At 52.7% G+C, this 11,591-nt stretch overlaps 1 protein-coding gene across 2 annotated transcripts; it reads right to left on the bottom strand.

Annotated features, from left to right (window-relative positions):
- Positions 1-184: 184 nt before the first annotated feature.
- Positions 185-10,878, bottom strand: ATP1B4 (ATPase Na+/K+ transporting family member beta 4). Of its 2 annotated transcripts, none has more exons than XM_027645173.1 (9): positions 10,755-10,878; positions 10,503-10,567; positions 8,283-8,445; positions 5,457-5,585; positions 4,497-4,601; positions 4,042-4,238; positions 3,353-3,409; positions 2,555-2,650; positions 185-1,622 (listed from the first exon to the last, which is right to left on the bottom strand). In XM_027645173.1, exons 2-9 carry the CDS (start codon positions 10,563-10,565, stop codon positions 1,461-1,463), a joined length of 972 nt encoding a protein of 323 aa, XP_027500974.1. In that variant the 5' UTR covers positions 10,566-10,567; positions 10,755-10,878; the 3' UTR covers positions 185-1,460. The 2 variants fall into 2 exon arrangements, with proteins under 2 accessions (XP_027500974.1, XP_027500975.1); XM_027645174.1 differs by lacking the exon at positions 10,755-10,878 and adding an exon at positions 10,686-10,751 and having other exon boundaries at positions 1,461-1,622.
- Between the last annotated feature and the right edge of the window lie 713 nt (positions 10,879-11,591).

The following is an 11,591-nucleotide window of genomic DNA, read 5'->3' as shown; positions in this document are numbered from 1 at the left end:
GTTCCTGAACTCTTTGGCCCAAGGAAGTTAATCAAGTTCTCAGAATTCCACTTAATCAAGTGCTCAGAATTCCTGGATCAAGTTACACACTGCTTTGAAATTCAGTCCCTAGCTGGCCAGCACAGGGAGCTAAAGTCCCAAACTGCATCTCTTACACCAGTGTTTGAAGAATGCTACCACAGAGTTAATTTTACTGTAGTCACTTTATTTTTAATACAAAAAATTACTTCTTAGAGACTTATATAGATCAGAAAATGATGGCAGATTAAGTACCTGGACTAGGATGTAGGACAAACATACCATAATGCTCCTGTTCAGTCAGTAATTTTAGTAAGTGTGCTTTCCAACTAGTACATTATCCCAAGGTGCCCTGTCCTGCTGTGTTCTCGTAGCTCCCAACATGCAGAGTGCAGTTCATGTCTCAAACACAAGGGCTGGGAGGGTCGGGTGGCCCGTGCAGCAGAGGTTGCTCAGGGTAGCAGTGCTCTGCTGGGACAGGGACAGATGTGCTCCACCAGCCTTTGGGGATGATGAACTGGGGGCTTCACCATATCCACATTGACCCTTTAACAACTAAACCACCGAGCGTTTCCCTGCGGCCGCTGCAGCGTTAGAGCTGTGACCTCTCTGGAACAGGGAAGAACCAGTCTGAAAGCTCTGGGCACTTCTGTGCCTGATCAGGGGAAGGAATGAGGCACTGCCAACCTGTGAACCGTGACAAGAGGGCTCCTTTTGCTTGGCCCTGCCTAAGAGACTTGATGAGGTTCCTGGGGCAGAGAGAAGTACTGGAGTGAGGAGGAGGGAGGGACAAATGCATTAATCTTCCCACATCAGAAAGGAACAGCTGGAAAGGTTCAAGGGCAAATGATTTTCTATGTGGCCCTTGCTCAACACCCTGGGTGTGCTGAACAAGCTGTGTAAAATGCTGCAGTCAAGATGCTTCTGGTGCTGAAGAAGGCATTTTGAGAACTGCCATTTTCACTTTTTAAATCAGTTATTGCAGGCATAATCCAGAATTTTTGCTGTTTATTATTTTAACAATAATAGTGCTAATAAACTACCCTCTTGTTGTTAGCTTTTGCCTGAGAAATGCACATAAAACTATGGTAAAATTTAAAATTTAAAGCCAGGAAAAATGCATTCCACAGGGGTCACTCGTAAAAGACCTTATGAAAATAGCATTCGGATACCAGAGGATTTTTAATCAAAACTGAAATGCTTTTGGAGGTTCTCTGCCCAAGAGATAACTTAATTTTTACTAATAATGATTTACATCAGGTGACGAAAAATGTGGATCCATGCTCCATTGCATTTCCTTTGTTTCCTAACTATGAACAAAAATAAATTAACAATAATCTCCATGTGCCTGTTTTTTCCTAGCTGAAAAAATGCTGGCTTGATGCTTTAAAAAGGAAAAAGCCTCTGACTGACTTAACCTAAGTGCCTGGCGTTGGCAGTGGCTACTTCCCAATGCTGAGTGTGAAGATGATTCGGCCCAGGAAGCGGTCGCTGTTAAGGTCGTTGATAATCCCTTTCCCATTCAGACTGCACTGAATGGGGACCAAGTGATTCTTCTCCACATCTGTAAAGTGCATGGCCACCAGTGGGGATGTGTAGTTGACCTGAAAAGAAGGGAGATTTAAGTGCAATTTTTGAGGGAGCAGAAAGGCAGGCTGGGCTCTCAGTAAAACCATTGGTAATTGGTTCATGATTCCCAGGCATCTGAGAGCATTTCCCTGATGTCCATCATGATCCCTTGGGATGAAGAAGTTGAGCCTTTCTGTGCCTGTGCCTCAGAGGGATGGGATCATGTTGGAGTTTTGTAGTGCACCTTTGCCTCTGGGGCTGATTACCCAGGACAACACCGACCAATGGGACTCTCAAATACTTTCTGCTGTTCTAAAAACCAGCCTATGGTTTGTAATAAGAAATCCATGGTGTTCCATGGATCTGTGTGCTCAAAGGATGTGCAGACATGGCATCTGGGGCTGTTACTCACCCTCAGCTGGCAGCAGTGTGACAATAGGATTCTAGTGCCTGCCTCATCTTCCATTCCAGGTTTTTCTGTGATGGTGTGTTCCCTCCCAACACTGCACAGCCCAGCACAGCCCAGAGCAGTGCTGGCCAGTGTGTGTTCAGAAATAGCTGCAGATGTTGGACTGCTCTGTTTGGAGCCATCCAGCCTGAAAGCTGTTTTGCCATAGCTTTGTCAGATGCCCTATCCTTTTCCTCTTGTGTCACCTAACTCCTGACTTCCCTAATATCCTGGGAAAATGCTGGTGTTGAGACCTTCCCTGGGAGTTAGCAATGCCAATCTTAGTCTCCAGCTGGTAAATGTAATCATTCCCATTGCTAGCAAGGGGGAACAGGAGTCCCCAAGGATTTCCCGTGGTTTGTCAGAGACAGAAATAGAACACTGTAATCCCAGTGCCCATGGCCTCCCTCCTGCCTGCATCTGCCCAAAATAGCCAGAAAGCACATCTGTACTCTGCACAGAGCTCCTGCCCTCTCCTCCTCAAAGAGGCAGAACAGAGATACCAGAGCCATCACTTACATGAGTGAACTTGCCATAGTAGGGATAATACATGAGGTCAAACGTCCCGTTCCCAGGGTAGAAGTCCACGGATCTGAGATAGCTCTCATTGCCTTTCTGTGATCAGAAAAAAAAATAAGGACACACACACACACATAGGACATGGGACACAAAATGCAGCTCCCTGCAGAGCAAGGCAAAGGAGCTTTAACATGGATGTCTCCTGCCAGCCCACGGCAGGGCTCAGCTGCGCTGCCCGCAGGGTGTCTGCTGTGAGCACAGCTGCTCTCCTGATCCCAGCCAGGGCAGAACAGAGCTATGGAGCCATGGGCAAGGGTTTGAGTTTGCTGCCTGCTGATTTCTAGGGTATGATCCAGCAGCTGCCTGGGCAGTGGGAGCCCTTTCTTCCCCTTTTTGCAGTTGGCTTGCGGGGTGCCCCCCAGGGATGATGGTGCTGTGGAGAGGCTGGAGATGGATGTGAGCAGTTCCTGCATGTTTCCCCCAGTTCCAGGCTCTAGCTGGCACTGCAGTACCTAACCCAGCAGGTCTGCCCACAGGGGCTGAGCAGAGTGCTGCCAGTCAGGCTGACAGCAGCCAGCAGCACTCAGAGGGTGATGGCCAAGGTGGGAAGCAGGAGACTGGTGGCCTCTGCTGCTCTCAGCAGACCAGCCCCCACTTGCACCCAGACACATGGGCAGCACTGGGGTCCTGTGGGTGTTTGGGGCTAAAATGAAGACAGATGGTGGTGGGGTCCATCATTTGGCATTGGCATTTTGGCCTCGTACCCACCACAGTGCCCAGTATGAAGGAAAGCAGTACCTGCACTTTGCAGTCCACTCTCACAGGGACCCCAGCGCCAGGGCGGTAGCCTATGATCTGCAAAAACAAAAAGCATCCATGCAGGAAATGCAGTGCCAAGCACATGCTGCCACCCTTCTCCAGGGCTTAAACCTTTCTGGGTGCCAGTCACATTGCTCAGGACAGGAGCTGTGTGTCCCTACAGCAGGGTCAGCCACCCCACACAGTGTGACCTGCCCTTGGCTGAGTGCTGGATTGGTGCCTGAGAGCACGGGCAGAGCAGAGCACCCAGAAAGCCCAAACACCCTGGAGTAACACAGCCCCCTCCCCACACAGTTCACATCCTCTTAGGCTTATTTTCCCAGCAGTATGCACTGAACCACCATGCTATTAGATTTAAAATAAACTCAGTTCTATGAAATTCCCACTGTAAAGTGCCTGGGGTCTGGAATGTACCCTGAAAGCTCAGTTCCTCCCAGAGAAGGGCCTGGCACAAGACCCTCTAAGCACTCAAGCCTCAGCAAATCAAACCAAGCAAGTTTTGTAGTGTTTCTTTTTTATGTTTTCTAGTGGGTATGAGCCAGCAGGTTTGGGGATTCTAGTTCACTTTTTCTCTGGGCCTGAGAAGCAAAAGTTTCAGTCCCTGCATAGTCTTTATCGCACTGGGATGCACTGAAGGAAGGAATTGAGATTAAAAGCTTCCTCTGTACCCGGTTCATCTTCAGCAGGATGCAGGGCTGGCCTTTGGAGTATCCAAACGTTGGGTCCTCGATGCCAGAGCAGTTCTGCAGCAGCGAGCGCTTGAACTGGCAGGCCTTCTTCTCCTCACTGTCATCACCCCCTTGGATGAAGTACTGTCCCGAGACACACTCGATGTTCTTCTCTTCTTGAACTTTGTCATCATAGGCTGGTGGGGACCAAGAGACTTGTTAAAATTTCCTGAGACCTGCACAGACCCACACTCTCAGAGTACATCCACATGTCAAGGGCATTAGAAAGTCCTACCCAGAAAGGCAAAGCTCCCTCCCACAGAAGCTCCCATGACTTTTTGAGCCTCCTTTTCCAAATGGGGGTCATGAGATGCCCAGGAGGAGACCCCTGCATCCATGTATGTATGGATGGAAACAACTCACCAGCATGATTCCTGGGGTGATGAAGAGCTTACCTGCTAGGAAGTGGTGCATGCTGTCCACGTAGGGCTGCCACGTGTTGGGCTGAGAGACATTGAAGGCAATGGTGAACCCATTCAAGTACGGCCTGATCATCACTCCTGAAGAAGGAGATGGACCCTGATAGAGCAAACGTGGGTGGACTGGCCACGGGCTTGGGGTGTGTGTTGTGGGGGCTGGTTGCTCTGTGACTGGGCTTGGGGCTGGGCACAGCCATGAGAGTGGCAGCACCAGTGCACAAATCGACTCTCTTCTCAACCTACTGATCCCTCACCTCCATTTCACCCCCAGAGAACACCATATACACGTCAAAATATCCCAGGAAACATGGGAGATATGGAGGGTCTTAGCAGTGCTGTGGGTGAGTGATGGGCTTGGGGTTGCACTGAGGAGCTGAGGTATTCTCCATGTTCCCAGCTGCCTGGCTGGCTCCAGACAGGGGTCACGGTGAGAGGGCCTTGTGTTCCCCACCAACACAAAAACACAGGGAAAATGCTGTGTCTGATACAGGGAAAGGATTTTCTGAACATTATTTTGCCAGAACTCCCCCAAATAATAAAAGTTACTCTTGATTTGCATTTTGTTTTGAAGAAATGAGATATAAACAGGCAGCAGCTGAAATGAATCAGCATCACCTATGAAATTACTAAACTTGGCCATTTACCTTGAGAATAATGATAACAATAAATAGCGTAATTAGAATAACAATTAGTGTAATCAGGACAAATGCTTCCCATGGGGCTATTTAAGATGTCTGATCCTCTGCAGAGAACCTGCAGCTCTGTCAGTGCCCTGAGGTAAGTGAGAACACCCTGTGTGATGAAGGGCTGGGTGACTGTGGGAGTGTACAGCTCCAGCAGGGCTTTTTCTGAGGTCCCAGCCACGCCATTTCAGTAGGCCATTGCTGGGCAAGTGCCCTCAGAGGTGCCCAGGGTCAGGCTGGTTTGGTTACGTACCTGGCGGAGACACACGGTCCCGGAACCTGGGCGTGTAGGGGCTCAGCGTGAGCAGCATCACGTACATGCAAAAAGCAAACATTCCCGCCAGGCACGTGTAGAAAACGAAGTAAAACAGTAAGATCAGGCCTGCAAAAGACAGAGGCATGTTGCTGTTGATGCAACCAGAGCACATCCCGTGGGAGGCATCCCAGAGGGATGCACAGTCGTGCTCAGCTCGGCGTCCTCTGCAGCTCTGAGTCCATGGTGGAGGTGGGAGCTTGCACACACACCCCCTGCACACAGACCCTGGTGGTTTTGGGTGCGGGACTCTCAGCCAGACACGCTCCCTGCGCAGCCCTGGGGCTGGGGCAGCTGCTACTTGACTCTGTACCCCTTTTGCTGCAAGGCCCTTCCCAGGGCTGTGTCAGGACCAGGTCTGCCTGTCCACCTGCCTCGGCTCTCTCTGACAGACAGACCCAGCCTTGCCTCGCCCTTCCCACCCACTCTTGGCACAGTAACATGCAAGGATACCCACTGGCTTTAGCACCTCCAAATTCCTGATGGGGCTGTGGGGTGATGCTCCTGCTCTGACTTGTGTCCCCTGCATGGCAGGGACCCTGTGCTGAGACTCAGTGAGCAGCATCTGAACACTCCAGGGCTGCAGCACCACACTGGCTGTTTCATGGCCCGGACATTCAGGGAATGGGTTTGTTTTTCCTCTGGACCAGGCTCATGGCTGAGGATGTCTCAGGAGGCCACAGCCTATGAATAAAACCCAGCGGTTCAGAAAGCAAAGTGAAGCCCTAACCCAAACATTTCCCAGGAGAAACGTTCCGGCAGCTCGGGGGGAGCCCTGGGAACACAGATGTGCTCTCCTGCCGTGCTTCTGCCGCAGCCATGGTGCTGGGAAACACTGAGGGCCATGTCCTGCTGTGAGCTGAGCTGAGGTGCATGGGACCATCACTGCTGCTGGTGGCACAGCAGAGACAATGCCCAGCCCTGCCACGGTTATGCTGGATGGTGCCTTTGCCTCAGCCTGGCAGAGCTGGAACTGCTGCTGGGGTGCCAAGATGGTGCTTGTTGAAACATCTTGCCACTAGCGTTCCCCTTCTGATGTTTCCTGCAGTGCAGCAGGAAGCATTGTCACCAGCAGAAATGAGGGTGCAGCCTTTCCCAGGGCCTGGGCCCACCAGTGATAAACCTATGGCCCTGCACTTTGTCAGTGCAAGTCCCCCGAGCCCCCAGTCTGTGGGGGACACCTTCAGAGCAGCACGGGGGAGCAGCCCCAGGCTGGGCAAATTTCCTCCTCACCCATGAGGTGAGAGTGGGAAAGTTCAGCTTCATTCACCTCCAAACGTTCTCACTTTAAAAGAAATTTTGATTTTCACAGTAGTTTCAATGTCTCCCTCCTGTCCCCCTGTACAGGCATGTGAGCACAAGTGTGTACACCGAGGGCATGTGTGTCCATGGAGAGTGGGATCCTATGGCAGAGCACGATGATCCCAGGGTGCAGGAGGATGCTGCACCCACCCTGAGGCTGAAGATAAATAATTGCTAGCAGGGTCACATCCACATCAGACTGAGCAAGTTCTCTCACAGGCATCTTCTCAGCACCTGGCAGACCCTCCAGAAACACAAACACACATCCCTAAGGACAGTCACCCCGATACTGCTCCCGCACTTCATTCTGCACCTTCCCATCCAGCAAAGGGGCAGAAGAACTGGGCTGCCTCCATGGCCAGCAAAGGGCACAGGGGAGCAAATGTCGATGTCAAGATCTGACCCTGGCTCATGCTTGTGGGTTTTCAGCCTCCTCTGGTGCTGGTGGGCAGCTTCCTTGGTTCCTCCTGGCTGTCCCCACAGGCTTTGCAGGAGACCCAGAGCACTCAGCAGGGTACGGGCAGGCTGCGGGGCTTGCAACATGTTGCCAGTGCCAGCCAAGGGCTGCAAACACTGAGCACCAGCCCCAAGAGCTCACAGCCTTACACTGGTGTGGATGTGCGAGTGATTCTGGGCTCAGGTTGGGATTTTCACTCTGCCACGGGAGCTATGTGCTGTCAGAAGAGAGCTGGAAAGGTGGATGGCATCGCATGTGCTGTGGCACTTTGGTTTTGCACCGAGCCTGCAGCAGAGCTCTCCCCACAGCAACGGGCTGCTCTTAACCACCCGGGGCACCTTCAGCCTCAGAGGTAATTTTTGAGGGCCACATGGATGCAGATAAAATAGACAGGGCACTCAGAACCCTCACTGGCACATCCCAGCCCAGTGGCCCTGACAGCACTCGTGGGTTCTGCTGTGGGCACCATGGCACACCCCGGAAAGCTGTGGGGTGACAGAGGGGACCAGCCCTTCCCTCCCCAGAGCCAGGGATCACATAGGCAGGGAGGGCTGCTCAGCCCTGTGGTGTGCACCCTTCATAAAACACCTGCCCTACAGCTTGAGTACCCTTCCCCTACCAACCTGATGACCCCAAAGCCACTGTCCCACAGGCTCCTGACTTACACAGGCAGGAGCTGGAGTGCTGGCAGAAGCAGAGATGCATGGCTGCAGCAGACTGACCTGCAGCCTCCGTGCTTTTTCAGGCTCTAAATTTCTTTCCAGGACTCAGTCTGGGCAGACTGAAATCTTTGCTTTCACACTCTGAGTCAACATTAATATCCAGACCAAGAGTTTTCTGCTTGTCCTCCTCACTAGTTCTTTATTGCACTGGCTAGAAACATTTACACTAAAAAAATGGACAGGGGTGGTCAGTCCAAGCTATCAAGGACATTCACAGTTAAGTGAATCTGTTGTGAAGCAGAAAAGCCAACAAACCCCAGAAGTGCGGATTGAGCAAGGACCTACCCCAGCTCTTGGCTGTTCTCCCCAGGCATGTCCGCTCCTCCGGGTTCCACAGGAATATCTTCATCTCCCCAGCCAGGTCTGCCCAGGTTTTGCTCCCCATCTCTGCCTTGGTCTCGTCCTTCCCTCTGTCAGGATCCTGGACCTTCTCCTCATGCTTATTTTCCTGGAAGAGTTACAGAACACAACCCCCACAGGCAAGCTGAACATCTCATTGGCCAAAAATAAATGCAAAAGCACTTAATAGCTGGAAATGTTTCAAATTTCCATTTTCCCATCATCACTCTTGAGTTAAAGAGAGGCAGTTTTGGCTGTTCCAACTTCAGATCTCTTAGAACCCAGCACCCATTTTTCCATGACATGTACGTCACTGCCATCACACTGGGTACTGTCTCCTTGTCCTGGCATTTACAGAAACTCATCTTTTTCCACCTGTATGAACATGACCAAAAAAAACCTGTGCTCTGGGAGGGTCAGGACTGTTCCCACGCTTCTGCAACATCTCTGAGCTCAAACGCACATTTTCAGTGCTACCACAGATGACAGCAGCAGGCAGCAGCATATAAGAGGTCATCCAGTTTGTTTTTCTTGGTGCAGGAGGAAGTGTTTAGTGTTTGGAGAAATCCCTGTGTTGTTATAGTTCAATTACACTGAGTTCCAGGGAAAAGCATCTCCCCAGGTTGCAACAGTTTGTATTTTGCCTCGGTGGTGAAAACTTGTTTGTCCAGAACTGAGGAACACAAACCTCTCTGTACCTGGCCCTGGCCAAGAGTTGCTTGAGACACAGCAGCCGTCCTTGAACCTGGGCATGTTCTGTGTCTCCAAAAGCAGGCAGTGAGGTAGGAGAAGGTGCCAACCTGGCTTTCAGCCGGGGAGGAGGGCGATGCTGAGGTCTGGATGGGTTCATCACCTCCCCACATTTAATGCAGATGCCGCTGCAGGGCTCAGCCGCCCCCGGCTGGGTCAGAGCCACGCTTGTGCAAACCGGGCACGGCTCCCCGGGGCTGCTGCGCCCGCTCCGAGCGCGGATCCCCAGCACCTGCACCGGCAGCATCGCCCCGTGTCTGCGCCGAGGGCCATGGAAACCTGCCAGCCGCGGGCACCTGTTGGAGCCAGGGCTGACAAACAAGACATTTGCACCCCGTGGGTTGCCCCGGGGGAGCCGGGAAGTGGCCGACAGCTTGGCAGAACGCCTGGCTTGGAAACACCTTTGAATCGGGGGCGGGGGGATTAAACTCTTGCGCAGACACGCAAATACTGCAAAACAGCGAGAATGGGGGCAGAGTACTGACTCCAAAGCCTGAACGTGTCCCTTGGGGAGCCTGGTCAGACCCAGGGTGGCTGTAAACCATCAGCATCCCACTGACTGCCCTGATCGGCTCTGGCTAAAGCCCCGGTGGGACTCCTTTGTTAGCCTGCCTGCGTCAGAGCCTGCTCCCGGCACAGTGCCCGCGGCTGCCCGTACGGCCAAGGCAATGCTTGGCCCGGGTCCTGCACCCCAGGCTGGAGCCCTTCCCGAGCCAGCTCCTGCATGGCCAGAGGTACAGGGCACACATGGTACGGGCTGATGGAAACACGGGATCTGGGTGGGGCAGCTGGACAGGACGGGATGACCACGCTGCCTAGCAGATGCCTCTTAACTGGGGAGCTGGGTCGGATCTGGAATGAAACACCTCCCAGGCACCTTTAGCTTTGCAGCCCAGGACAGAGACAGTCTTGGAGCAGTCCCTTTCACTTGGACAAGGTGCAGAAGGAGTGGCAGCAGCTGGGGCAGGATGGGAGACACAGCCAGGTAGGATGTGTTGGAACACTGGACAGCCCTGGGCTGCTGTGGGCCACGACAGCAGGAAAAGAAAAGCTGGATCCCTGGCGAGATCACTCTGTGCTGGCTATCGTGGGTGTCCTGGGGGAAGCCAGGGGCTTTCCCTTTTCCTCACCCCAGACCAGGTCAGCTCTCAATGGGGGATTCCTCCTGCTGAAATCCAGGTGTGCAGAGAGTCACTGTGCCCAGGTGTCCCCATCCCTCCTAGTCCCCCTTATCATCCAGCACCACTAGCCAGACCTGCCACTACCCTTTCCCCTCCCAGTACAAAGTGCTTTGCCGGAGGGACAAAGCAGCATTTCCTAAAGCAAAGTAGTTATATTTATCAGCCATGAAGCAGGTCCTTGCAGCAGCTCCCACTCTCCTCTTGGAGGGTGGCCAGCAGCCCCCAAAACACTCACCGCCTCCTGGCTGGAACTGTTGTGCTGGCCCTCCATGCCCCTGGTGCTGGTGTTCCTGTCCATCCCTGGGTGGGAAATGCAGAGAAACATGAACGTTAGCACAGCAGCACGAGCCCCATTGTGGGTGCCATGTCACCCCAGCTCTCAGGAACCTACAGGTACAGCCCCATAGCCCCACAGCACCTCCCAAAAACACAGCTGTGCCAAGACCTCTGCCTGTCTGTGGGGAGCCACACTGCTTTCCCTCCCTACCCTGCAAAGTTCAGCGTTCAGGAGTGGATCAAAAAATAACTTGCTTTCCCAACAGGGGTGAGCTCAATGCAACAGGATCCCATCCTGAGTCCTCTGGAATCTGGTGCCCTTTGCAGCCCCCTCACTGCATATTGCCTCATGTTTGGGTCCCCATCACTGCCAATCAGTGCCCTACATGGGAAACCAGGCTCTTCGACACCAGGAGACCATGCAGCTGTTAATAAACATTAGCAAATCACTAGGGTTTCCTATGGCCACATGTCGGTCAATGTGTGCTTGTCAGTCACAGCGGGCTATGGTTAATGCTTACAAAATCTCTTTTGCAATGAAGGGGCAGTGCAAGGGGCAGGTCTATATTTACCCCTTCAAATAAAGACAGCAGCCAGAAGTTCACAGCATTAGCTTCCTCGACCTGGCTTAAAGATCTGGGCACAGCCAACCAGACAAAATCCAGAGGGACACCTTGCTGTGGCATCCAGCAGACCGGGGCTGGGGGGTGTCAGATTTTTCACCCATCAGTGAATTACAGGCACACGATGAAGCACTGGGGCACAGGGACTGTGTGCTGGAGCCCTGCTCCTGGAACAGCTCCAGTGGTGCGATGGCAGGGACAGGCAGCCCTGGTTGTGCCCACACAGCTCTCAAGGAACAGCAGGGCTCGTTTTACACGTCTGTCCCAGCAGGACGCTTGGCACCATCCACCAGCTCATTTATTGGCACAATTCCAGTGGGACCGGTGACCCTTCCCTTCACAAGAGAGCCAGGCCCTGTTCAACAGTGGCAAAAGACTGCCTTGCCTAGGCTGGGGCTCTGCCCAGAGGCACAGGGACATCTCTC

The sequence above is a fragment of the Corapipo altera genome, unplaced genomic scaffold (assembly GCF_003945725.1).
Source record: "Corapipo altera isolate COAL_440 unplaced genomic scaffold, ASM394572v1 65, whole genome shotgun sequence".
In the NCBI taxonomy this organism is placed as follows: domain Eukaryota; kingdom Metazoa; phylum Chordata; class Aves; order Passeriformes; family Pipridae; genus Corapipo; species Corapipo altera.
The sequence above is the reverse complement of the archived record's forward strand: the minus strand, read 5'-3'. Positions and strand labels throughout refer to the sequence as shown.